Source organism: Pteronotus mesoamericanus, unplaced genomic scaffold, assembly GCF_021234165.1.
Source record: "Pteronotus mesoamericanus isolate MK-2021 breed Mesoamerican mustached bat unplaced genomic scaffold, CSHL_Meso_final contig_317, whole genome shotgun sequence".
NCBI lineage: Eukaryota > Metazoa > Chordata > Mammalia > Chiroptera > Mormoopidae > Pteronotus > Pteronotus mesoamericanus.
In genome coordinates this window covers 3,372,693-3,399,836 of record NW_026555133.1, presented here as the reverse complement: position 1 = coordinate 3,399,836, position 27,144 = coordinate 3,372,693, and the positions used below count along the sequence as shown (strand labels likewise).

The following is a 27,144-nucleotide window of genomic DNA, read 5'->3' as shown; positions in this document are numbered from 1 at the left end:
ATATGAGGTAACATTCACAGGTTCCAGAGAATAGGCTGGAGACATCGTGGGGGCCATTATTCAGCCTACCACAGAGTGGGTAGAAGGTCCCTGTGTTGAGGTTCTGCACAGACCTTAACTGTGGTTAGGATAAGCCTTAGGGTGAGGGTGGGGTGAGGGCAGGAAGCTGTAAGACACAGGATTCTATCTTGGCCAGAGAGAGAACTTCCAATTCTCAGTGCTAGCCAAGTGGAAGGGGCTACGTGTGGGCAGTGAACTTCCTGCCCCTGGGGGTATGTAAGTAGAAATCGGACAATGGCTTGCCAGGACCATTGTGCAGAGAAGCAACATAGAATTTGCAGGCCTTTAAGGACCTCTACTCTTGGCTCTGGGAAAGTGCTGTGGAAGTAGTGGGGCTTGGTGGCTGGGTGTGTTCTCTGGCCATACCTTCTGCTCAGGGGCTGATGGGGGAGTCTCCCTGTCTACACCACCTGTCTGAATAAGCAATCCTAAGTCTCACAAAGGTCTCAAGAATCTGCCAAGGCCAGCTCAGACCAAGGACTCAGAAGCAGACATTGTTCATTGGGGATTCGGTGTCACCTGACTGGCCTAAGCTGGAGCCTTGCGCAGCCTGGAAGGGAAGATTCAGTGAGCACCTTTGAACCGCCTAAAGACACACATGCTTTGGGAGACAGAGGGCCAGGAGGCCCTGGCTCTGCCCATGGGGGCTGTGTGACCTCAGGCCGGTTCCTGTCCTCTCAGGCTCTAATACTCTCCCCTATAAACCAATGAAGGGCAGAGGAACAAACCCACCGGTACTCCGTCTATGGAATGGATATTTTACAGTAGTTGTTTAGAGGAGAGGTTTTTCTGTGACACTCAATTTGTCAGTAACCATAGTGGTGCATCTGTCATGTGCTTACATCTTGGTGGGAGCCACCAGGAAGGTAATAGCAGGGCACCTGGCCATCCCATGAGCTTCTGGAAATGTCTGGGTCTGGGAAGGGACATACTGGCTCGGTAGAGAAGGTGGCTGAGGGGCAATGGTACTTAGTTTAGAGAATTCTCAGTCATTTGTGCAGAGTGAAGGAGGGAGAAGAGAGGGGAGGTTACACAGCTCTGCAGGGGCCAGTCCTGCAGTGCTGGCCACAAGCTTCCCCTGGGGACAACAGGAAGCCACCGAGGGGCTGGAAGGGTCCTGGTTACGTTTGTGTTTTCAAGAGTTCTCGTCGGTCAGTCTCAGTACTTCTTTGAGCCCCTTTAACAGGAGGCTTGGGAGAGCAGGATGGACTGGGAGATGAAAGATGTATCCTTAAATCCTGCCTCTGTCATGTGTTATCTGGGTAGTCCTGACCTTAACCTTTCTCAGCCCAACCTTCCTCGTCTGCCCACCTGGGAATTCTGGGAGGGCTCAGTGAGCTCATCTCCTCCACATACATCTCTTGTGGTCCAGGCTCTTTGCTCCCAGCATAGATTCAGGAAAGCCGGTCTCTGGTCGCCGGTAATTCATAGGTGATAAGTAACAACCTTGATGACAGAGATACAGAAGGTGCTATAGGAACTGAAGGGATTGAAGAAATCAGCAAAGGGCCAGGGGAAGGCATCTCCAAAGAGGAGATGATTGTGATCGCTCTTGAAGGATGAGTAAGAGGTCAGTAGGTGGAAAAAGGAGCGAAGGGTGTCCAGATGGAGGAATAAAAGTATAAAGTGGGGACAGTGACTAGTTTGGAGGCAGAGGAGGATGGACCTGGAGATTGGAGTTGAGGTCAGCCAGGGTCAGATCGTGAAGGGCCATGCGTGCCATGAGCGGGCACTGAATCTGGTCGATGTTTGAGAACTGGTGGAGAGTTTTAGCTTGCGGGTGGCAGGGGGCAGTCAGATCTGTGTTCTAGAGAGCACCCTCCGGGGGCCTGTATGGAAGTTGTTTTGGAGGGACAGGTTTCCCCAGGAGGGAAGCGTAAGAGCTGAAGTAGGTCCAGGAGTGGGTGGGAAAGGTAGTCAGGAGGGGGCTGGTTGAGAGGCGTTCAAAGACAGAGAGGGGAAGGTGGGGCTCAAGGAGGGAGGGTGTGTAGAATGCCTAGATAAGGGCTCAGACTATTGTAGGAGCTCAATAAATAAATGTTCACTTGTCTCCATTCCCGTTAGCACTGGGGGCTAGAAGTCGAGGAGGCTGGGGCCAAACTGGGGCTAGAGAATTGAGATTTTTGAGTGGGATAGTTTTGGGTGGTGAGAGATTGGGGAAGGTTACTGCAGTTGAGGAGGGCTGGGACTGGGGTTCTGGGCAGATCACACCCGGCCAGTGGCGAGCCCAGGATGAGACAGGAAAGGGGATAGAGGAGGGAGAGTACCAGGTTCCCTGATCAGGCCCCCAAAGAGCTGGGGGCACCCGCTAGGAGGCAGGGGAAGGGGCCCATAGCCATGTTTCTCTTGGGTACCAGATTATACACAGGGGCAGGGGGCTGGACCCTCTCCCGGCCCCACCCGCTGGCCAACCCTTCTGTATTCTTTCCCATCAGCCTGATTTTTGGGGCACTGACTGTCGTGACTGGCATCATCGGGGTTGTCCTAGGAGCAGAGGCTTCAAGGAGGTACAAGAAAGTCAACCCGCGGGCCGAGCCTCTCATCTGTGCCTCCAGTCTGCTTGCTGCGGCGCCCTGCCTCTACCTGGCCCTCATCCTGGCCCCCCGCGCTCTTCTGGCCTCCTATGTAAGTGAGGGCCCCATCGGAGGTCGGGGTGGGATGGGGTGCGGGGAACTCCTGCCTCGTGCAGGCTTGCACTGTGCCCAGGCTCTACGTACATCATGTGAATCGGTCCTCCCAGGTGGAGCTTGTTATCCCCATTTCACGGACGAGTAAACTGAGGCTTACCAAGAGTTACACAGCTAGGGAGGGGAAGAACTGGGATTTGAGCCTAAGCTTTTCTGACTTATAAGTGTGTCCTCTGAGCTCCTGGTTAATGCTTTGATTGATTCAGGAGACTCACTTATTCCTAGGACAGGAAGAAATAGGGGGAGTCTTTCTGGGTTGCAGGTGAGAAAAGTGAGGCCCAGTTTGGTCAGAGCCAGGCCAGACACTGCTTTAAAGGTGACACATCTTCCAGATCCGTGTCCCGCATATCTCTTCACGTGCCTCACACTCGGACTGTACCAGTGACAGGCGCTCACACCTCCCAGCCTTTGCTTGTGTCCGTTCCCCCTGCCTGGGCCACCAGTCCCTTCTGTGCATCCCGAAGTCCCTCTCCTTCCACAAGACCCAAATCAAAGCCACCTCCTTTAAAAGCCTTTCCAGACTTCTCTCTGTTTGAGTCTGAATTCACTGTTCCCACTTGGGCTCAGTGCATGTTTGCGTCCCAACAGACACCATGGCATATGGGTGGGGCTGTATCCACATACACACAAATGTGCAGTAGCGTCCTCACCTCCCCAAAGCCCCAGCCCTGACGGTCCCACCCAATGGGAAGGGGCCACTGATTCTGGGAAGATGGCTCCAGCCTAGCGCCAGCCAGACAGGCGTGAGCTCCCCTCCCCTCCTCTCTTCTCCCTTTCCCTCCCCTCCCCTGGTCCCAAGGCCCTGCAGACCCATTGCTATGAACACGATGTCCCTCCCCTGTGTCGGGTTCACCGAGCAGACTGGACTCAGAAAGCAAATCAATACCAGTGTTATTGTTTTCCTACCAGTTTGGAGGGGTCTTCCACCAGTGACCAGATCCCATAGCTTTTTCAGTCACACTCATGGACTAAAAAGCCGGTCCCATTTAAATCAAAACTTTGTTTCTATTTCCCAATAAAGCTTCTCTCTGGGCCTAGAATATTGCATTGGGGAAAGGGGAAGGGGGAGCTCTAGTCGGTTCTGTTCTTGTTCCATTCCTGCCCCTCATCCCCCGCACCGCCCTTTCCCTAAGCTCTTGACCCCTCCAGGGCTGGGCAGGTTAGGACAGATGACCGACAATGGGGGTTGCTTGTGCCGGAGTTGTTTTTGCTGACCGCCAGTGCCCTCTATGCGGCAGGTGCCCAGATGCTGGCTGACTCCTCTCTTGGGGGCACCTTTGTGGTTTTTTCTGGAGCCCTGGTCCTGTCTTTAGCATGGTTCAAGTCCTTGATGCAGATGACACAGTCATCTCTGTCCTCGCGCATCTTCCCCTCTGCTCCTCTTTAGGTGTTGTCCTTCCAACCCTTCCTGCTAGACCCCGTGTCCCCCGACTGGCGCCCTGTGTGCCTCCCCTCTCTGACCCTCAAAACTGCCTCCTCCCTAGTGTCCATTTAAGCCCCTGGGAGAACTCGGGACTTGCGACTTCCCCTCCTCCCTCTCTCCTCGCCCGACCCTGCAGGCCGCTCCCTCGGGCTCTCCTCAGGCCCCAGGGCCCGTGTTCTCCCAGTGCCAGGTGACATGCCTCAGGATGCCCCGAGGCTGCCCTAGGTGGCTGCCCCTCATGTGGCCCTGGTGGAGGAGGGTCCGCATTTCGCTGGCGTCCAGCCAGGGAGAAAGGCAAGGCTCCTTCCTGGCAGGCACTGTCCTGTCTGTGAGTGGTCACCTGAGGCCCCTCACTCAGCTCTCTCATTCTTCAAATAAACCCTCCCCAGCCCAAGTCTCCAGCCTCCTATACAAGCTGGGGGGCCACTCAGGCCCCCAGTTCCTGTTCTCTTTCTAAGCTCTGAGGGTGTGGCTGGTGCCTCTTCAGGTGTGGTGCTTCTTGCCTGCGTCCTCAGCCACGGCTGGGCTTCTGCTGGCGTTCCTGGAGAGCGGACGGGTCCCGGTGGCGTTCTTTTCTGCCTCTTCCCTTGTTTGGTCTTTATGACGCTCTCATGTGGAGGGGTTTTTCTTGTGCCCACTTGACAGATTAGAACACTGAGGCTCAGAGGCAGCAACACAAATAGCAGCACAGACAAAACAAATTCAGCCTTGCGGACTATAAAGTCACTGTCCTTCATGCTGTATTGACCCTTGTTGCCTGCGTGGGAGAGACAGCGTGCATACACTAGGTGCCAATAAATGCCTTAATGCTTATTGGCTGAGAGAGCAGAAGAGTGATGCGGACCGCCGTCTCTAGCGGTGGGAGCTGAATGGGGCTGACCTTGCAGGCAGGCTGAGGCCCAGGCAGATGGAGGGCCCTTCACAGGCCTGCCCCTCCTCGACTGCGGCTGCGGACCCCTGCTAGTTCTGCTTCTGCCACTGTCTTGGTTGGCTCTGGGAGGTAGCTCCTTGGCTGTGTTTTGGGAACACAGCTGTCCCCCCATCACACAGCCTGGCACGTTTCCAGAGCTGGATGGCTCATCTAGCAATGACATTGTTTCTTGGCTGACAAAGCCAGCTGGAGAAACTCTTCTCTAGGCCTGCCCCCAGGGGTGGGGGACCCAGGGGCAGGAAGGCCTGCGGGGCCAGGCTGCATCAGCCTTCCAGCGCTGGGAAGCTGCTCCTTCCTGCGGCTCGTGTTTGGCCCTGGCATGATGCCCAGCAGTGCAGAGCCCCCGCAGCCAGAACTCCAGGCTTCCAGAAGTGGGGGGCTTCTTCTGGTCCTCCTGACAGACGCCCACCTCCATGGCTCCGCCTGTACCTCTGAAGTCCCCCTGAATGTTTTGACTTGAGATTCAGGCACTAGCTCCTTCCCCGCAACACAGTCATAAAACTCAATCCCGCCAGCCTCCTCTCTTCTCTCAGTCCCCGCTGACTTCCCTGGCTCATGCCTCCAAGGCTGTCCTGGGGGCCGCCTTCCTGGTTTCCTCGCCTCCCTGCTCACCCACCACAATCTGTTCTTCTCACACTGTCAGAGCAACACCGTGGACCTTCCCTGCTCCACAGCCTTGTATGGCTCCCTGGGGCCTCCGGAACCAAGTCGTATTCTTCATCCTCACCAGCTGTCCTGACAACCTTGGTAGCCTTATCCCCACACAGTCCTGCCATGCAGATCCCCTCTTGATTCCAGGACACGCCCCATGCTTCTCAGGTCTGGGGCCTCCCTCTCTTCTCCGCCCCCACCCCTTCCCCACAGACCTGAATCGTCCTGGGCCTTCAAGGGCCAGCTTGAGCACCACCTCCCCATGGAGCCCTCCCTGACTGGTAGGCCTGACCGCTTCCCATCCTTGATGCTCCTCAGCATTGTCTTCCTTGGTTCATGGTTGTTTATACTTGGACCCTTGTCCCAGCAGGGCCCAGGGTGGTCCTGATCTTTGTGAGCACTCCAGCCCGAGGTAGGATGTCAGGCCCTTGGGATGGGTGGGGTAATCACTGCTTGCTGGGTGAATGGCTGAGTGACTAGCTATTTGCATTCATTTATTTAGCCAACATATATTTATTGAATACCTATGAAGTGTCATACTAGTTAAAACACTATGGATATAGCAGTGGATAAAATAGACTAAAATAGCCCTGGCCAGGGTGGCTGAGTTGGTTGGAGCACCATCTCATACATCTCTCGCACATGTGAGAGACAACTGATCGATGTTTCTCCCTCACATCAGTGTTCCTCTCTCCCTGTCTCTCTCTCTCTCTCTCTCCCTTCCTCTCTCTAAACTCAATAAACATATCCTTGGGCAAGGATAAGAAAACAGACTAAAATATCTCTGTCCTTCGGGAGTGTCCATTCTAGTTGGGGGAGATAGACAACAGGCAAGCTATATAAGTAAATTTCGCAATATTTTAGATCATCATCAATGCTTAGAATAAACAGAGTGGAGAGGAGATAGGGAGTGCATGCGGTTGCGGGGAGAGGGCTGCAGTTTTATGTAGTGTAACCAGAGAGGCCTTGCTGAGAAGGTGGCTGTTGGTAAAGACCTACAGGAGGTGAAGGAGTGAATTATGTGGCTACTTGGTGGAACAGTTTTGCAGACAGAAGGAACAGCAGCTGTAGAGACCCTGAGGCAGGTGTGTCCCTGGTGGATTTGACACTGTGGTTAGTGTGGACACTGTGGTTAGTGTGGAGAGTGAAGAGAGAGAGGGAGAAGAGCTCAAAGAGGTGACGGGGGCTGGATCATGTAGGGCCTCGTGGGCATCAGGTGGGATCGGCTTTTACTGAGAGTGAGATGGGGCTTTGTGCTGAGGAGTCGGAGATCTGACTTCTGTCTTCTGCGTCTGCTGAGATGAGCACGGGGTTTGTCCTTTATTCTATTAATATGGTGTATTGCATTCATTGATATGTGTGTTTAGCCAGCTTTGCATTCCTGGGACAAATCCTCTCTTGGCCATGGTGTGCAGTCAGCCCTCCACATCCGTGGATTCCATCTCTATGAATTCAACCAATCTAGAATAGAAAATATTTGGCTAAAAAAGGTCATGTATTGCTGGCATGTACTATGTTAGAACTATAACGGTTGCGTCTATCCTCAACAAGTACAGATTTTTTGTCATTATTCCATAAACAATATAGTGTAACAATTATTCACACAGCATTTAAGTTGTATTAAGTATTATAAGTAATCTAGAGATGATTTAAAGTATACAGAAGGACCCTGACTGGTGTAGCTCAGTGGGTGGGCATCATCCTGCAAACCGAAAGGTCGCGGATTCAATTTCTGGTCAGGGCATGTTCTGGGTTGCAGACCAAGGCTCTGGGCGAGGGTATGGAAGCAGCAACCGACTGATGTTTCCCTCACATATCGATGTCTTTCTCTCTCTCTCCTTCTCCCTTCCTTCCCTTTTCTCTAAAAATAAATAAATAAAATCTTTTAAAAAAGTATACTGGAGGACGTGGGTAGCTTTTATCCAAAAACTGCACCATTTTCTATATGGAACTTGAGCATTTACAGATTCTGGTGTCTGTAGGGGTCCTGGAGCCCATCCTCTTCTGACATCGAGAGACAGCTGTATAAATCATTCTTAGGTGGCGCTGAATTCAGTTTGCTAGTGTGTAGTGGAGGATTTTTGCATCTATATTTATTAGGAATATTGGTCTGTAGTTTTTTGGGTAATGGCCTCATAGAATGAGTTGACAAATGTTTTTTCCTTTCTTATTTTTTTGGAAGAGTTTGTGAAGGACTTGTGTTAATCTGTCTTTAGATGTTTGCTAGAATCCATTGGTGAAGCCATCTGGGTCTGGGCTTTTGTTTGTGGGAAATTTTTGATTACTGACTAAATATTTACTTGATGTAGGTCAGTTAAGACTTTTATTTATTTGTACGTCAGTTTTGGTAGTTTGTGCCTTTCTAGCAATTTGTACATTTCACTTAGATTATCTAATTTGTGGCATATACTGGTTCATAACATTCCCTGGTAATCCTTTTAATTTCTGTTAGGTCAGTAGTAATGTTCCTTCTTTTGTTCTTGATTTCAGTAATTTGAGTTTTCACTTCTTTATTCTTGGCCAGTTTAACTAAAGAGTTGTCAATTTTGATGCCAACTTTTGGTTTTATTGACTTTCTCTATTGTCTTTCAATTATTTGGCTTATGTTTCATGGAATCACTCTGGTTTCTCTGCTGAGCGTCGACTTGGAAGGCAAGGGCAGGACCAGAGAGAAAATCAGGCTGCTGCCACCGCCCGGGTGGGAAGTTATGGGGCTCGGAAGCAGTGGAGATGGGGAGAATATATTTTGAAGGCGGAGCTATCAGAATTTCCTGACGGATTCAATGTGGTGTGTGAAAGAAGAAGAGTCAAAGGTGAGATCCAGGTTATTGGCCTGAGCAGGTGGAAGGAGAGAGACACCATTAACTGAGACAGTAAAGCAGGTAGGAGTGGCTGGGCTTTTTTCTGGAGGACGGACAGCATGATTTTGTACATTCTGAGTTTGTGGTGGGGGGGTCAACATTCAAGTGGAAGCACAGTGGAGAGTTGGACATAGAAGTCTAGAGTCCAAGGGACATGACATCCCCCCTAAAACTTCCATGGATGGGAACTAGCTGCCGTCCACCATGAAGGATGTCATTAGGTTTGAAGAACCTGTGAAGGTCAACATCAGAAAGGTGCCTAAAGGGGCTGAGGAACTGGCTTATGTTTAGCTTCAAAATAGGAACAGTCACTTGAGCCTTTTCCATCCACCCACTTATTCCTTTTCCTCAGATACCAGCAACCAAAGTTCTTGCACAATCTCTGCAACTTCTGGGAAGAATGATGCGCTCCGAGATCTTCCTGGGAAGAGCCCATGGGAATTTGGGCATGTGAGCTAGTGTGTGCATGCATCTAAGTGTGAATGTATTCAGTTCTGTGAATATGAGTGCAGATGTGTGCTCTTGTGTGTAGCAGTATAGTCATGCTCTATTATATTGTATATTGTAATGTACATGTATGTTCATTTTACGTGTGCACGGTGTGTATGAGTGTTTCTGTGTGTGCCATTTTGTATATATGTCTGTACGTGAGTGTGTATCAGGGCATGCAGATAATTGGGTGGGATGTGTGTGCATATGTGTGTGTCCAGCTAAGTATAGCTGTTTTTCTTCCATTGCTTTTGGGGCTGTAGCTGCATTGTGTGGGAAGGAGGGGGTTTTGGTGGCCAAATCGTGCGGTTTGTCCCATGGCAATGAGGTTTCTTGAGCACCTGAAGTCTGCTTTGGGACCTTCCCTGGCGGAGCTCCTGCTCTGTGGTCCACCTGGTGGTGCAGAGAGTTCTATCTCTTCCCTCCTTCTAGTCCCCTTGTCAGAGGAAGTGGATTCTTGGCTGTTAATCGAGATCCAGACATGCACAGCAGGTCTTGGCTCACACCCTCTTCCTTGGCCTTCTTCCCAAAGTGGCTGCCCTTCAGAGGAGAAGGGGTTTGTACACAGAGGAGGGGCTGAGCCCAATGCAGGAGCTCCATGTCGCCGGCCCGGCTGCTGGAGGACATGGCTGGACTCTAGCAACCCCTCCTCGGGTGGGCTTTGTGGTCCAGATGGAAGGGCAGGAGAGGGGGACGGGAGTGAGCGTGCACTGAGGTATCAGCAAGACCTGGGCGTCATTCCTTCCTTTTCATTTCTAGCTCTGTGAGCCGGGGTAAGATCTCGGCCCTGCTGTGCCTCGATTTTCTCAGCTATGAAATGGGAGTGCTAGTACTTACCTCTTGGTTCCCTTAAGGAGCTAAATGAACTTTTGTGCTTGTTCTAGTTACTATGGATAGGTAATAAAACTTAGCAGCTTAAAACAACAAAAACACATATTTACTCACAAATTTGCAGTTTGGGCAAGGTTGCGGGTGGGGATAACTTACCTTTTCCCGCCTGGGGTTAACCAGGCAGGATGGGGTTGGGGACTGGATCCTCGAAGGCTGGGGGCCATCTGAGATTGATGCTGTCAGCCAAGACCTTAGCCGGAGCCACTGGCTGGAACAGCTGCCTGTGGCCTTTCCACATGGCCTGGACTTCATCATAACATTGTGGCTGGGTTCCAAGGACCAGCATCCTGAGAGAGCGCCAGATGAAGCCATATTGCCCTTTCTGACCTACCCTTGAAAGTCACACAACATCATTTTCACAGCATTCTGCTCTGCGTTCGTGCCACAACGTCTCACTCAGATTTGAGGGGAGAGAAAATAGATTCAGTCTTTTGATGGGGACTAACAGTGATCTTAAAGAGCATGTGGAAACATTGCAGTGGGTCTCCTGAGTAAATACAATTTGTCACAGTGGCCCAAGGGCACCTCCTCCTCAGTGGTCTGGGTCCTGCTGACATACAACATTGTTGGGGGAGTGTCCAGGCACATGGCCATGAAGCCCCCACACATGTAGGTCATCCTCTGCCTGGGCAGGTTTCTAATTCCTTGCTGCTCTTTTGGTCTCACAGGTGAGAAACCTTGGGGTTCAATCTCCACCCTCAAACCCCTGTTGGGACTCCTGGTAGCAGAGGCCTTGAGGGGCGGAGCCAAGGCCATGGTGAGGTGGCTGGCCAAGCAGCAGTGTTTTCTTACTTATCAAGTATTTCCTGCACACCTCCTGTGTGCCAGGCTCTATTGAAGTTCTGGGGATACCACAGTGACCAGAACAGGCAAAAATATGTATGTAATGGAAATAAACATGTAAAATAAATGATGTGTTAGATGGAGATGAGTTCTGTGGACCATAATGGAACAGGGAACAAGGACGAGAAGGACAGGGGCCGTGCAAGGTGGTCAGCGAGGTCTCACAGAGATGGTGACGCTTCCGTAGCAACGTGAAGCAAGTGAGAGAGGGAGCCATGCGGCTCTCGAGGAGGACTGGGGGAGAGCATTCCGCGCACAGGGAACAGCAGGTGCAAAGGCCATGGAGGGCGAAGCGCGGCCAGCATGTTTGAGGAAACGTGGTTGGAATGGGGTGAGCCAGGGCGGAGCAGGGCCCGTGAGGCCAGAGGGGATGGCAGTGGGGGTGCAGATTGCGTAGGGTCCTGTACACTTCATGACTTTGGCTTCAAGTTTCAGTGAAATGGGCACAGATATGAAACGATCTGATGAATGGGTGTATCAGTTACCTATTGTTGTATAAAAAATTGCCCCCAAACTTCGTGGCTTAGAACAACAATTTATTATTTCTTGTGATTTGGTGGGTTGGCTGGCTAGTTTCTGTGTTTGCGCCCATTCACGTCGCTTTCTTTGCCTGGAGGACTTCCGGGCGGGCCTCACTCAGGTCTAGCCATCTGCGGGGGCCCTTGGTGCGCCTCCCTGTGGCCTTTCGGCCTCCACTAGGCTGGACCACCTTCCTTTTTTTTTTTTTTTTTTAAATTTTATGTTTGATTTTAAGGAGAAGGCATAGAGAAAGAGAGGGAAAGAAACATTGAAGTCAGTCAGTTACCTTCTATATACACCCCAACCGAGGACCAAACCCACAACCCAAGCATGTTCCATAACTGGGAATAGAACCAGCAACCTTTTGGTTTGCAGGACAATGCCCAACCTACCGAGCCACACTGGCCAAGGCTAGACCACTCTCTTACACGGCAGTCTCAGGTCAGCATTCCAGGGAAGCAGAAGTGGAAGCTGCAGAGTCTGTTAAGGCCTAGGCCAGGAACAGCACAGCATCTCTTCCACCTTATCTATTGCTCAAAGCGAGGTGCGGGGCCAGCCCAGTTTCACCATGGAAGGACCCTACACAAGAGTGGGACTACCAAGAAGCACGATTCATTGGGAGCCATTTTGTAACACCTACCACATGGTTTAATGGGCTCTCTCTGGCTCTTTTGTGTTGGTAATAGAATGAAAAACAAAGACAGAAACAGGGAAAACAATTAGGAGGCCTTCCTGGTTGTGGCTGGGACCAGGGCAGTTATGGAGAAGCGGTCAGATTATAGGTATAGTTTGGAAGCAAAATCAACAGGATTTCCTGACCGGCTGGGTGTGAGCGAGAGGGAGGAGACCGAAAGGGAGGAGTGTGAGCAGTCGCCAGCAGAGAGTCAGCATTTAGCGAGAGGGAGAAGACTGAGGGAGGTGCAGGTTTGCTGTTGTTTTTAGAGGGGAAAATTAGCAATTCAATTTTAGACATGTTACGTTTAAGATACTTCTTAGGAAAGTCAACTGGAAATGTTAAGAGGCAGTTAGATCTAGATGAGTCTGGAGTCCGGGAGACAGGTCTAGGCTGGCTATTTAAAGCCAAGGGGCTGGGTGAGGTCACCGAGGCAGTGAGCAGGGATGGAGGAGGGGGCGGGCGAGGACTGAGCTCCAGGGCCCCCGCAGGCCCAGGCTGTGCAGGCACAAAGGGTCGGGACCAACAGGTCAACCTACCACACTGTATCAAATGACCTTGTACATTTTTATTTGGGAGAAATTTCAAAAACAAAAGCAAAGGCAGAAAAGCAGACAGAAGAAAATAACAGTTACCCACATTCTCATCTTTCAGAATTAACTACTCTTAACATCTTGGCCTACGTGCTTCCACTTTCATGTCGTGAGGTGATTGTCATTCTATACATGTCACATGGATTTATGTTTTCAGGAATATTTTCGTTAAACTGCAGTCATATGGTAGTGTGATTTTTAAAGTGGATTTATTGATCTGTAATTCACACACCATGCAATTCACCCATTTAAAGTGTACAATGCCACAGGGTTTAGTATATTCACAGAGCTGTGCGATCGTCACCCCATCAGTGTGAGAATGTATCACCACCCCCAAGAGGAACTTCCTGTCCATTATCGGTCACTCCCCATGTCTCCCCAACTTGCCCGGATCCCAGCCCCAAGGCAACCACTAATCTAATTTCTGTCTTTACAGATTTGCCTGTTCTGGATACTTCATGTACAGGGAATCATATAATATGTTTAATTAGTTTATATAGATTTACCTGAAGAAATTTAAGTGAAAGCACAGGAATGATTTAACTTCCCATTCATTTTATAACTCTGGACTTACTGATGGGTCCCAGCTGTGAGCGAGAATACCAGCCTCTTCCTCTCTTCCCAGCCTCCGGAGTTTTGTGAGTTATATCATTAGTTCTACTTTTTCTACATTTATAACACTCACAGTCTGTTCTCTAAGCATAATCCTGATAGGTGTTTGACAGTAGCCCCAGATTTGAATGGATGCAGTGCTCATTAACAGTCTGTTTACGTAGATCCTCTATTCATGAGTTCTTCATTTCGCTTCAGCTCCTAACTGGGGAGACTTTGGGGTTAAGTAGTTTTATCCATCCCTCCACTCCCATCCCATGTCCCCCCAGAAAGGCTAGAGAGGCTGTATCCTTTTGACTCATTCATGTCTGATATTGTCTTCTTCTCTTTGATGCTTTACTTGAACAACATCTAACTGGGTATAATATTCTTGGCTCACATTTCCTTTCTCTCATTACTGTGCAAATGTTTGCTCTGTTGTCTTTTGGCGTCAGATGCTGCTATGGAGAATAAAGTTAACCTGGTTTTTTAAAAAATCCTTAATGTAGAGTCACTTTTTCCATCTGGATACCTGGAGATGTTATTATTCATTTTTGAAATTCAATAGCCTAGCTAGTGTGTAAGTTATCTCTTGCTATGTAACGGATCATCCTAACACTTAGCCGTTGAAGACAACGCACATCTACTACTTCTCAGTGTCTGTGGGTCAGGAAGCCAGGCATCACCCAGCCGGGTCCTCATCTTCGCGGCCTCTTACAGCTGCAGCCAAGGCAGGGCCGGGAAAACGAGGCCGGGAGCTCTGGGGCCGTGTCGGAAGGTGCTTACCGCAGCTAGGCTGTTTCTCCATGCTAAGTATTCAGTATTATAACAAAATCTCTTCCTAAGAATGTTCTTATCTGCTGGCTCAGTACTCAGTATCCTCCTTCCCCATTTTATCTCTGAATATTTCTTATGTTTATTTTGTTTTAGTTTTTTTACGTGGGTTGGATCATCTTCAAGGCTGGGACTAGGGTGTGGCAGGCAGGGCACTGAGGGCACGATTTAAGGAGGCCTCACTCTCAGGTGCTGACTCTGCCCTTGTGCGGCCTGAGCGTGAGCAGCTCCTTCCACGGGCAGCCTTAGGTGCCCCGCTCGCCGCACGCTGGACCCAGCCCTGATCATCTCCATCTGCCTTCCATATCATGTACTTCTCTCTAATGTTTTCTTCTCTTTGTGTTTTTAAAAATCACCAGTCGGTGAGATTATATGAAGCCTTTTCTCTGTATCAGTAAGTCTGCTCTCATTAATGCCTATTTTCTTTCTAGCTGTTTATAATTTATTTGTTCTGTAATGTTGTTTGCTGTTTTGCCCCCCTCCCATTTATTTCCGTAGCTCTTTGATATTCTTTTATATTTCATCCTATGAGGGTTCATTTTATGTTTGAGCTCTTTCTTGTTTGAATTAACATTCACTACAGTTTGAAGCAATTATACGGAATTTTTTTCTGCTCCTTCTCCTATCATCTATCTTGTAGATTGGCTTCTTCTTCTTCTTCTCCTTCTCCTTCTTCTTCTCCTTCTCCTTCTCCTCCTCCTCCTCCTCCTCCTCCTCCTCCTCCTTCTCCTCTTCCTCTTTCTCCTCCTTCTCCTCCTTCTCCTCCTCCTCCTTCTTCTCCTTCTTCTCCTTCTCCTCCTCCTCCTTCTCCTCCTCCTTCTTCTTCTCCTCCTCCTCCTTCTCCTCCTCCTCCTCTTTCTCCTCCTTCTCCTCCTTCTCCTCCTCCTCCTCTTTCTCCTCCTTCTCCTCCTTCTTCTTCTTCGCCTCCGCCTCCATCTTCTCCTTTTCTCTCTTTCCCTTCCCTTCCATTCCCCTTCTCTTCTTTCCCTTTCCTCCCTTATCTTCCATACCCTTCCCTTCCACCTATCCCTCCCTCTCTCCTTCCTTTTCATTTCCTTTCCCTTCTCTCTCTCTCTGCCCCCTGCCTGCCATGCTTTCCCCCAGCTTGGGCCTGAGCAACTCTGCTCAGGTACTAAATCTGCTTTGATGGCGTGTGGGCGACTCTCTCTTCTTGACTCTCTTCCAGCCTACTTTGTGACCATTCTCTTCTCCAAGGGAGATGCAGTTTGAGAGCTGAGCAATAGGTTTTCTGTTGCCTGAGGGAACTGCAGGGCTCAGGTGAGGCAGTGAGGAGTCTTTGTTCCAACACCTGGGCTCTGCTCTCTCTTCTGGGATTTAGGTAAATGCTCTACCACATTGTACTTAATTACTGGGTACCTCTCCTCCTGGGATGGGGGCTGTGCTCTGGCCTTGAGTGGCGTCAGTAACTGGAGCCATTGTTCACTTTCTCCACTTTTACCCATTTTCCCCAGCAGCTTTTCCTACTGGTTCTCAGTCAAGGGTGGGGACTAAGGACTCTTCGGTTTTTTTCCCTCCAGTACGGGGGTTTTGGAGAATAGCTTTGGGTAGGGGAGCTGAGAAGGGCCATATGTTCTCCTCTGGTCCAGAATTGTCTGGGTTTTTCCCCCCTTTTGTCTGCCAATATTTAATGTTTATTTTATTAGGTTTTGTTATTCTCTTTGGTGAAAAACAACTTTTTTCTGATTTACTATTTTTTTACTTTGGGGGAGGGAAGTCTATGTTGCAATTTCATTCTTTCATCTTAACACAGGCGCTGCGCCAGATGAGCTTTAAGGCCCCTTCCAGCCCAAACTAGATCATCACCCTGAGTTCCCTGCTTGCCAAGGGAGGGATGTGGCCACCACCACACAGTGCAGAGACAGCTTGGCTGTCACCGAGGCCTTTACCTCCAGAGGGGATGCTATCCTTCTGAGCCTTGAAGTCTCCTGAGCAAGGACCAGGGATGGAGGCCCAGTGTCTGATCAGCCTCGTGCCCATGGGGGAGACTTGTGAGGCGGTTGGCAGGGATTGCCAGGATGTGTGCCCACCTCCGCTGTAGTCGTGGTTGGCTAGGGATTCTGCTCTCTGGCCCCGGGGTGGGGGATGCAGGCAGCTGGGCTATGCAGGTGCCCCAGCTCGGGGGGGCCTCTCCTACAACTCAGCCCTTGGGGGGCTTCTCGTGTCTGGGGCTGGAGTAAACAGAGTTGTCAGGGGCTGCCTCCCTGGGACTGAGATAACGCGTCCTTCCTCCGAAGGCCCCACTGCCCTGCCAAGATCTAGCAAGTGTCTCTTCTTGGATGGGCAGCGCAGCCCATGCGGAGAGCCCACGATCTCTGCGAATGCGCCAGGAGGGCACCAGAGCTCTGCTCCCTCACTGCCTCATGCCCCACCTGCCCGCCCGCCAGGCTGCTGGGCTGCTGCTGGCCCCTGGAGAACAGGTGGTGCCCTTGTGCCCTGAAGCCAGTCCCTGCAATTACGGGTTGGCAGGCCCAGGGGCCAAGTGTGCCAGCCATCACGGCAGCCTGCTGGCGGCCAGTCTGTGCCTGGGGCCTTCGTCTTGACTGGCCCAGCCACACAGGGAGAGGGGTTGATCCACGAAAGGAGAGGATTGGGTCTCATCTCTGCCCCAGTCTCCAGGGGTACATGGGGGATGTGTGCCTTGTCCCTTCCCGGCAGGGCCTAGAATCCATTCTTTGCAGGTCAGAGATCCGTTACTGCCCAACTGGAAGACTTAGATGGACCGAGGTAGAGACACTGCCCACTCCACCCCATAGGGACTGAGCTTTCCCTGGGCAGGGCTTTCATCCTTCCTCCTGCTCCCTTCCCATGCCTACCTGTGCCTGCAGGTGTGCCTGAGAGGTGTGTGTATGTGTGGGTGTGAAGGTATGAGTATACGCGTGTCCACGTGCATGAGCGCGGGGGCATGAGCATGTTTGCATACATGCACATGTGTGTGTGCACACCTGATTGTGTGTGCTGCCCACATTATGAGACCACAAGTGTGCACATGCACATACTAGGCTGTTTTTCACCGGGTCCCACCAGCAGGCGTGCACCAGTGTTTATAGCCACCGTCTAGTTGGGTGGTGCTTTTGCCACCCAAGTTTTAATATTTCGAACGTCATCCATGTTCTCTGCATATGCATGTATTTGTGGTGTGTGAGTTTTGTGTGTGTCCCAGGTTGTGAGTGTCCACATATGTGTGCAGATGTGTGCTTGTGCACATGTGTTGAAGTATGTGTGCATGTGTGCGAGGCCTCGCACACGCGCTCATCTGTGTGTGCTCGTGTGCCTGTGTGTGTGAGTACGAGTGCCTGCGTCAGCGTGTGCGCGGGGTGTGCATCTGTGCCCCCTCTGCAGTCAAGGGTGACTAAGGCCAGGGATAGTCATCATCGCTGCATCAGCGCGAGGGGGAAATCCTCTGGAGTCTGAAGTGGAAAAGGCCAGAGGCTGAGGGGCAACGCGATTCTCAGGCTCCGGGCAGCGTTCCCAGGCCCTAGCGCCCAAGGGGACTAAGCCAGGGTGCAGGGAAGCATGCTCAGGCGCTAAGGGGACGAGGGCAGAATCAGATTTCCCTTTCGGAAGTCCCCTCCAGGGCTGGGGGCGGGGGATTGTGGGGCCTGGGAAACTGGTGAGGAGGAGAGAGAAGGAGAGGCCTGGACCAGGCCAGCAGCAGTGGACAGGAGGGACGGGCCGACCGGAGGGACACTTAGGATGCGGAATGGGTGGGAGTCAGTGACTGGGGGGCTGTGGGGGGAGCCAGCGTAGGAGCTGCCTGCCTCCCCCTCCCTGTGTCTGGCCCGAGTGATGGCTACAACAGGTTGCTCCAGAGAAGCGGCTTTGGCAGCTTGCTGGCGGGCAGTCTGTGCCTGGGGCCTGCGTCTAGGCTGGCTCAGCCACAGTAACGACAGTGACGTGGGTGGAGGTGGGGAACAGTGAGAGGTGCCTGTGGCCGTCCAGGAGAGGGTGTCCAAGAGGTGCCGAAGCAACGGTGGGGCTGAAGCAACCATGCAGAAGTAGCTTTAAACAGGTGGCTAAATTCTTCACGGTGACTTTACTTCCAGCCACGGCCCCTTTGGTTAGTTCGTTTCATTTGTAATTGAGGAACTCCAGTTGGAATCGGTCATGGAAGCCACTGAACTCTAAGACCCAGTTTGCATGCAGCCCGTGGGGAGCACAAGGGGTGCTGGGCGGGCGAGGATCCCAGCTTTGGAAGCACAGGCTGCTGGCGCTGGAGGCGCCTGGCAGAGCAGCGCCACCCCGATTGTCATATGGTTGGGGAAACCAAGGCCCAGAGTGTGGTGACCTCCCCTGGGCAGCCCCGCATGGCAGGGTGGGGCCAGGCCCGTCCACTCCAGGAGGGAGGCCACGCCGCTCTGTTGGAGAGCCCCTCCCTGAGCAGCTGTCTCAGGAGACTCTGTAATTATGGGATTGGGAAGCAGCCTCTCCCCCCGTCAGGCCTTCGGCCCCTCAAAGCCACTGTGTGGAGGCAAGGATTTGGTGGCGTGGGGCCCGTTTCCAGGTGTGTCTGAGGAAACCTGGCATCCTCAGGCGGCTTGTTCTGCCTGAATGGCCCCATTGTGGCTGCAGACTCCCTCTGATCAGCTCTATTTTGGGGTTGGGATCCACCCTGCCCCAGCGGGAGGAAGGAAAAGGTGTATTTCAGTATGCGCTGTGGGTGCAAGGGAGCAGGGAGAGACGGCGGGGCGGGGACCGAGGAAGGCTGCAGCGCTGGCGGAGTTCCCTGCGGCTGGTGCCCGATGGGGTGGCGGGAGGGTGGCCATGAGCTGGAGGTGTGAGGAGGGGAGGGCCTGGCAGTCCAGGTGGAAAAGGCTGGAACGTAATGGGAGGGTGGGTTTGAGCCCAGCCCAGGCTTTTTCGTGGCCTCTGGAGGCTGGAATGCAGGTCTGCGGCCTGCCTGGGCCCCGCCTGAGACCTGCCTGCCACAGGTCTGATTCCCACCCCGCGGGTGCCTGGCCCCATGTCCTAGGCCCAGAGGGAGCCTCGCCCTGCCCTCAAGGGTTCCCGAGTTCGGTCGCAGAGGGCCAGGGACCGCTCAGACTGAGATAACCCACGCACGCAGCTGCTCTCCCCCCTCAGTGGGTCCCGCCCTCTTTCCAGCACGCAGGGCCGCAGGGCCGCAGGGCTGTATTCCTGCCCTGCCCTGCAAGGTGGCTGCATCTCAGCCTTCTTGCCTCTGTTCTCCTGGGCCCTCTGCCTGCGTTGCCGTGGGGCTCTTCTGGGCCCCTCCTGGCCCTGCCCATCCTTCAGGGCCCTGCTCAGCACCCCCTCCACGGGGAGGCCTGCCCCATCCTTGGCTTCCCTCCCACCAACATCGCTGGGCACTATGACTGCTGAGGCAAGTATGGATACGCGCCCCCCCCTACCCCTTGCCCAGTGCCAGCTTATTGTTGCTCACCTTGCACAGGGCCAGCCACAGGGGTGAGGGGCTTGCCAGAAAGTGGCTTGGTGCGTGACCCTGGGCTTGAGTCCCTTATCTGTGAAATATGGGTAATGGTATCTACCTCATGAGGTGGCTAAGAGGTTACACGGGTGACCAGATTGGACACGCCTGGCACAGAGTAGGTGTGTAGGCGGTGCTCCCTCGGTCCCTCTGCCCTGGGTGCTCAGGGGCCTTAGGGAGCTAGAGCCTGGGCTACCCAGGGCACAGCCCCGTGACCCCAGGAATGACTAAGACTTTTTTTGCTCCTTCTTGCTGCTTCATTAAACTCTTCTTGAGTGAGTGGAATGAGGATTGTCCTAATCCTTTGGCACGAGGAGGAGGGTTCAGGGAGCTGGGAGAGACAGGCCAAAGTGGCCTCTAGTTACCAGCAGACATGAGGTGGGAGAGGGCACACGATAGGCACTTTATCAGTGTACACAGACCTTAGGGGAACAGAGGAGCGATGGGCTTTTCTCCTCTCGGCACCTGTTTCCTTTTCTTTAAAAATGGCCTGGATGTCCTGGCTGTCTCCTACTGGCGCCCCGTGGGTGACCTCAAGCCCTGGACCCTGGGGGCTCTCTACCAGGGACAGTGCTGTCCCCAGGCCCAGGCCCAGGCCCAGCCCTGCCCTCTGGGTCATGGCTGCCAGTCTGCCCAGATGGGAGAGTCTCCCCCCACCTTGGGGCTGCCGGAGCTGGAAGCACAGTTCCTGTCCTCGGCCTCCAGTAAGTCTCGCTGGGGCCTTCTTCTGTGCTGCCCCAGCATCCCCCCAACGTGGGGAGGGACAGTGCCCTGAGGGGCTGGGGCTGAGGGCCAGGGAACCTCACCCCGGTGCCCTCTCTCCACAGGTGTTCCTGGCCCTTGGGGAGCTGCTCCTGTCCTGCAACTGGGCAGTGGTCGCTGACATCCTGCTGGTAGGTGTGGGGGTCAGAGTGGGAGGCTGGTCCTCGGGCCTTCTGAGCAGGGGGAGCTGGAGTCTGTCTAGTTCAAGCCTAGACTTCTGTTATCGGGTGGCCTGGATGTTGGGAGGGAGACTCTGGGGTCAGGGACCAAGGTCACTGAATAGTTGCCTTGGGCCAGGGACCTCCCTGACACTCCTAAATATCTCCTCTGACTTTCACCCCCACTTTGCAGATGAGCAAATGGAGGCTCAGAGAGGGCACTGAGCCAGAACTGAAGCTTTTTTATTGCAGGGCTCCCTCCTTCCCACTGTCTTTCTTGACTACACTCCTTCTCAGTGAGCGGGCTCCTTGGCCTCTACTCTGGGCTTATAGGAGGGGCTGCCTGACCTCAGGGTTATAGCCACTGAGCCTGGGTGGGCCCAGGCCGTGCTGACTCCCCTGCCATGGGCTCTGAGGAGACCTGATGCAGGCATGACCACATGACTCCGCTGGGTCCAGAGTCCAGCCTCCCTTCCTCCTTCCAGGAGACATGCAGGGAAGGACTTTGAACACTGGAGGGCTGTGCCTCTGAGGCTAACACAGGGCTCAGGCCGCAGAACCCCCAGGAACCCTCATCCTGCCTCCCGGCCACTGGGCAGCAGCGCGAGCCCAGGGCAGCGGAGCAGCGTGGCCATTGGCTGGGAGCTGTCCTGAGGATGGTGCAGCAGGGCACACACCTGGACGCAGGAAACAGACCTGGGTTTCAGCCCTGCTTTAGTCGCTTACTAGCTGCATGGCCTAAACAAGTCACTTTGTGTTTCTGAGCCTCAGTTTCCCTGTGTGGCAAATGGGGATGGAAACGCCTTAGGGACTGTTGTGAGGGAGAAATGAGACGGTATGTGTGAAGCAGTGGCTGGCGCAGAGAACGCTAGCTGGGATTCTGATAGCAGCTCAGAGCCTTCCACTTCCTCATTTTCCACCTCCCAGAGATGCCCTGGTGTCCTAGGACCTGCATTTGAGAGGGCCGTGGGGAAGTGCAGTCGTTCAGCTAGCCAACGAGCCCTGCTTGGGTCCTACAGTTGAAGGGAGGCTCACCTCCGGCCTAGATGTTCCGCCCCCTCCCCATGGCCCAGGCTCGGCGGCGTGGAGGGTCTGCCCTGCCTTTGACTCCTGAGTGGGTGTATCAGCCACAGGGCTGGCAGGGCCTCTCTCCTCTTCCAGGGAGGAGACTTGGGTTCATGCCCGAATTCAGCTACAGACCTGCTGAAAGGCCTTGGGCCTCAGTTTCCCTGTCTCTGAGAAGGGGGTAATTATACCGGCCTGGCAGGGTAAGCAAGAGAGCCTGCAGGGAAGCCCTGGGTAAACGGGAAAGCAGGAAAGCTCTGGCAAATGTTTTCTTTGCGGAATTGCCCACTTTTAGGCACAGGGAATTAACCCCTGACCCCAATATAGCTGTTCTCTCAGGCGGTTCAGGTGGAGCTGAAACCTGCCCCCCAACCCCCGCAGCTTCCTCCGCCTGCCCCCCCACTGTGCTGCTCCCTTTTCCACATGACAGCACCACAAATATGTGAAGATTGTGCTTATGTTTCCCCCAGTGTCTGTGTTTGCAAGAATGATTAACCTGGCCAAGCCGGGTCCTTTGTAGAGCTGTGTGTGTGTGTTGGGGGTAGGGGTGGGGGGAATGGGAAGGCCAAGTGGCGCTCAGCCACACTTTGACCCATCTGGCTCTGCTGGGGAGCTGGCCGGAGCTGCCCAGGGGGCCCGCTGGCCGGGATCCAGACCACCTGGGGCTCCCTGGGCTCCTTCCCTGGCTCGGAGGCCTCTGGCCCCCAAAGCTTAGCAAGACCTACCACCCCAGGAAGGCTTCATGTCCCCTTCTCCTACCATCCAGCCTTCCAAAAGCCCCTGAGCAAAAGGTTGTCTTTGGGCCCTTAGTTGGTGGGAGCTGGACCTGTTATTGCTGTCCTTGGAGTTCAGTTCCCCGGCAGAGAGAAGGGACACTCCAAGAGGGAGTGGCCTTGGAGCAAATGCAGGTGAGGGGCAGGCTGTGGGGACCTGGTCTGTGGAGTGGAGGGACAGGCGCCGGCTGAGAGCAGGGTGCGGAAGGAGTGGGAGGTGAAGAGGGAGAGCTGGAGTGTAGACAAGAAGCTGTGCCCAAGGAGAGGGGACAGGGGCTGGAGTTGACTGCAGATCCTGTGAAGAGGGTGTTGCTTTTCCAAAGAGGAGGCAGGAGCAGCATCCAGGGGCAGGGAGGGGAGGAAGGAGGAGAGAGGGCCAATAGTTGGCGGGGGGGGGGGGGGGGGGGGGGGGGCAGGAGACGCAGGCAGCGGGAGCAGGGCAGGGACAGGAAGTATGTGGGACAGGGGTACTGAGAAGTGCAGGAGGGTCCCATCTCGCTCCTCGGACACAGGTGGTCACAATGGGCAAGACCCAGGCTATAGGGACTGGTTAGCTAATACTGGCTACCTAGATCGTGAATGTTGCCAAGGACACCGCTGGCCTCTGTCTGGTTCAGTCCTGCCTCAGAAACCCTGCTCTCTTTGATCCGCACACCCACAAGGAAGAGAAGCCAGGTTTTCTCTGGTTCAGTGGTTCTCAAAGTTTATTGATTCAGGTTTGGGGAGCTGGTTGCAAATTCAGATTCTAGGCCTTTCAATCTCAGAATCCGATTCAGTGAGCCTGGGCGGGGGCCCACGGATCTGACTTCTAATGAAATTTCCGTGCGATCGTGATACAGATGCCCCTCACAGCACACTTGGAGACCACTGGGTCTGGTGCAGCCAGCTCCCCAGCCTGTGGACCATCTGTGAAATTCTTACAGTGCAGCCCAGCCCCTGGTTCACAGACCTGCTGGGACAGGGAGATCACGCCGAGCCCTGGGAAGCCCCTGTCTCCCAGAGGCTGTTGATGAAAAAAATCTGGCTCCATCACAGCCAAGTCCCACCTCAGACCCACTGCAGCAAGCATCCTCTAGCTCAGCGGGGCTCCCCAGGAAGGCTGATATTTTGTGTCCCCAGGCTGGGCTCCCTGCCTCCCTGAACCTACTACTGGAGCATCCCGCTCCCTCCTAACCCTCCTGTCTGGGTCCCGCTTGGAGTGGCCCAGAGCGCGCTCAGTCCTCCCCAGCTGAGGGGAGCAGAGCAGAAGGGGCCCTTCCTCCCGCTCCCAGGCCTGTCCTCTGGGGTTCTGGAGCCCAGCGGCCAGGCTCATCCCCCTCCTCAGCAGATCTCCCCCTCCCCCGGGAGGGTCAACACCCTCCTGTTCTCCTGACCCCCTCTCAGTGCTCCCCTGCTCTGCCTCCTGCACCCCAGGCAGCGGCCTGCTCCCAGCCCCAGGGGCCTCTGGGGCTAAGTAAGGGCTGAGTGAGGAGCGCAGGAGGCAGGCTGCGCCTGGTGGTTGCCACTGTGAGAGCTGTAGGTAGGCCCTTGGCTGGCGCTGGTTAGACCCCAGGCTATAAAGGGAACAGCTCTTCTAAGAAGGGAGACTAAAAAAAAAACAGAGGTGTATTTGTCTCGGAATAGAGCAAGCCTGGGTTTTTGGGAATCCAAAAGCTTCTCACTTCTAAAATTACCAGCTTGGCTCTCGGCTGCTGGTGGGCCCCTGTTGGCCCACTGGTCACATGGAGAGAGTGGGGACCCATGGAGACTGGGGGAGACCTACCTCTCTTCTCACTGGCAGCAGCAGCTTGGTCTGGGGCCCGCTGGTTGGGGCTCCTGGGAAGAGAGGATGGAACCAACTTGCTGGACCTTCCTCTGAGGGTCCAAGCAGCCCTGACCCCTGAATGGACATTTTTGGACACTCAGGTCCCTGCCTCTTTTCCCCAAAACTACTAGTGAGTAATCACATAATTATGGGGTGAGAAGGAAGCACTTGGGGAGGCTGTAGCGCTGTGGTCATTTCCTCCTCAGGCCTGCTGGCAGGTTGCGGCGGTGGGTGGGCCCAGCTTTTTCACCACCTGGGAGGAGTGACTCAGCACCAGTGACCTGGGACTAGCCGGTCACCCACCAGAGTGACTCCTGTTACGCTGCCTTGCCCACCCACAAGGCTCCCCTCACCAGACCCCCTGCAGCTCCCAGTCCCTGGCCTCCCGCACACAAAGGGACACTTTGCTCACGTTGTCCCTGGCTGGAACGCCCTTCCCCAGTCTCTCTGCCCCTTACTTTTTGCAGGGCTTGGGATAAACTTGTCCTTTTTATCCTTCTCTCAATTTTCCAAATGTTCTAGAACAAACATAAATATCTCTGGAAAGACTCCTTGCTCATAGCAGCAGAGTTGTCAAAAGGCCAAGCCCTGGAGGGAGAAGGCCTGGGACCAGAGCTCGGCCTGCTGCTTCCTGGCTGGGTGACCCTGGGCCAGTTCCTTCCCTCCCTGTAGAAGGCTTCCCTGTCGATGACATGTGCATAATAATCGTTTCTCCCTCGTGGCTTGGTTGAATAGATATATTAAAAAATATATATATAAAATATAAAACGCATACAGGAAGCATTTAATAATGTTGGTAATTTTCATTGTTATTACTCTCTGATGGGCTCAGATTAGGGACACCTTATCTCATAGATAAGGCTCTACAGGGGGAAGCTCCCCTGTGGCTGCTCTGTTGGGACCGTGGGAAGTGTGGCACCTGCTTGAACCCCTTCCTCCACGCCCATCCCCCGCCCTGTCCCATCCTGGGTCCCTCTGTCCCGACAAGGTTTTTCCTGGGACCAGTCTCCCAGACAGTTCCACTTGATTTACTTAGTTCTCACGCTTCCAGCCAGTCTCCTCTGTCCCCGTTGCCTTGCTGTACCCCAGCGGCGACAGGAGAAATTAGGAGTTTTGCTGCCCAGACAAGCGTAGGGGTAAGAAAAGGTGGGCAAAGAAGGAACCATCCCAGCTGTGGGGGATGTGTGTATGCAAGGGCCGTGGGAACTCAGGACAGGTCCCTGCGTTCTGAGAAGGCTTCACAGAGGAGATGACCCAACGGTCAGTCCTGAAGGACAAATAGGGATGTTCCAGCAGGACCAGAGAGGGCAAGGCAGACCAGGAGGAAGGCACAGCATGCTCCAATGCCCAGAAGCATCACAGGATGTTTTCCCAACTGATGTCCACAGAAGCCCCCAGGTACCTGATGAAGAATGACAATGATCATAGTCTTCTGTGTAGGTACTAATATTATCCCCATTTGGGGATGAGGAGACTAAGGCACAGAAAGGTGAAGCAACTTGCCCGAAGTCACACAGCCTGTCCTTCGTGGGGGGTCTGGGGCTGAAACCCAGACATTTTGACTCCAGGATTCATATTTTTAACCCCCCTACTGTCTTCCGTGGACCTGGGTGGGCCGCTCCAGCAAGGCTGCCTTTGGTCTCTGCCCAGAGGGGCTTGAGCTTCCCTAGAGAAGGCTGAGCTGTGCAAACTCTCCTGCCCATGTGCCCACACAGGCAGGCACCTGGGTGCGTACCCACTCGCTGACCCGCCTGCCTGCGCTAATGCCTCCTGGGTCCCTGATCTGCAAGGCCCCAGCCCCAACTCTGTTGTCACAGCCATGCCCTGTCCCTGCCTCGTTTAAGAGCAAACCCTTCAGAGGGGTGGCCTCATCAGGGGCCTTGGCACCCCCATCCGGGGAGGGGTGAGCCTCAGTGGGGCCTGACATTCTGGTGGTGGGCTTCACTGGGAGTCATTGACTCCCTCTCATCTCGTTCTCTTGACCTGCCTGCCGCCCCTCCAGGCAGCTCCTGGCAGGTGGGGAGCAGGAAGTGGATGGGAGGGGGCATGTTCTCTCTGCCCTAGACCAGGGGGCTTCCCTGGTGCTCCTGTGTTTTGCAGTCAGTGGTGGTGCCCAGATGCCGGGGGACAGCAGAGGCGCTTCAGATCACAGTGGGCCACATCCTGGGAGACGCCGGCAGCCCCTTCCTTATTGGACTTGTAAGGCTGGGTGGGCGGCTGGGCTGCGGTCCTGCCTGAGTGTGTGGGGCTTGGGGAGGAATGGCCCGCAATGGGTCTGACAGACCCAGCCTCCCGCCCCGGCAGATCTCCAGCGCCCTGCGGGCCAGGTACCCCAAATCCTACCTGCAGAGCTTCCTCAGCCTCCAGAAGAGCTTCCTATGCTGTACCTTCATCATCGCCCTAGGAGGCGGCTGCTTCCTGCTGACGGCACTGCACCTGGAGAGAGACCAGGCCCAGGCCCAGCAGCCTGGCACAGGTACCCCCACCCCTTACGCCCATGCCAGGTTCGGGCTGAAGCCCATAGGAGCAAGGAGCACTGGCCACCACTGAGCCCCTGGCCAGTTTATTCATTCATTGGTTCAAAAGTAGTTCTTACACCCTTACCAGGTGCGAGGCAGGGTTGCAGATGCTGGGGAAAGAAGGCCAAGTCCAAGTTCTCATGGAGCTGCTGCTCTAGAAGGCAGAGACATTCATGAAACAAAAAAACAAAAGCAAAAGATAGAGTATGTTTTAGGTGGTAGGTGCTACGGAGAGACATAAAGCAGGAAGGTAGGTAGGGAGGGACAGGTAGGGGCAGTTGGCGATTTTTGAAAGGATGTCAGGGAGGTCCTCAGTGCGCAGGTGGTATTGGAGCAGAGGTTTGGAGGGTGGGAGGGAGGGAGCCCTCTCTGTGGGGAGGAACAGCCAGGTCAGGGGCCCTGAGGTGGGACTGTGTCTGAGGACTGGCAAGGAGGCCAGCGTGGCTGGAGCGGGAGTGTGGGCCGCGGGACGAAGGCGGTAGTAACGGGGCCAGAGCGTGGGGGGCTTTGAGGGCTCCGAGCTGGACCCATGGCCTTATCTCTGACATGGGAG

At 53.9% G+C, this 27,144-nt stretch overlaps 1 protein-coding gene across 1 annotated transcript in view; it reads left to right on the top strand.

Moving 5' to 3' along the window:
- SPNS3 (SPNS lysolipid transporter 3, sphingosine-1-phosphate (putative)) overlaps positions 1–27,144 on the top strand; it is a 41,164-nt gene that overhangs the window by 13,706 nt on the left and 314 nt on the right. Inside the window, exons 8-11 of the mRNA XM_054575643.1 lie at positions 2,496–2,685; positions 20,338–20,403; positions 26,173–26,271; positions 26,377–26,548. Coding sequence (XP_054431618.1) covers positions 2,496–2,685; positions 20,338–20,403; positions 26,173–26,271; positions 26,377–26,548 — 527 coding nt within the window. The remainder of the gene's footprint in view (positions 1–2,495; positions 2,686–20,337; positions 20,404–26,172; positions 26,272–26,376; positions 26,549–27,144) is intronic.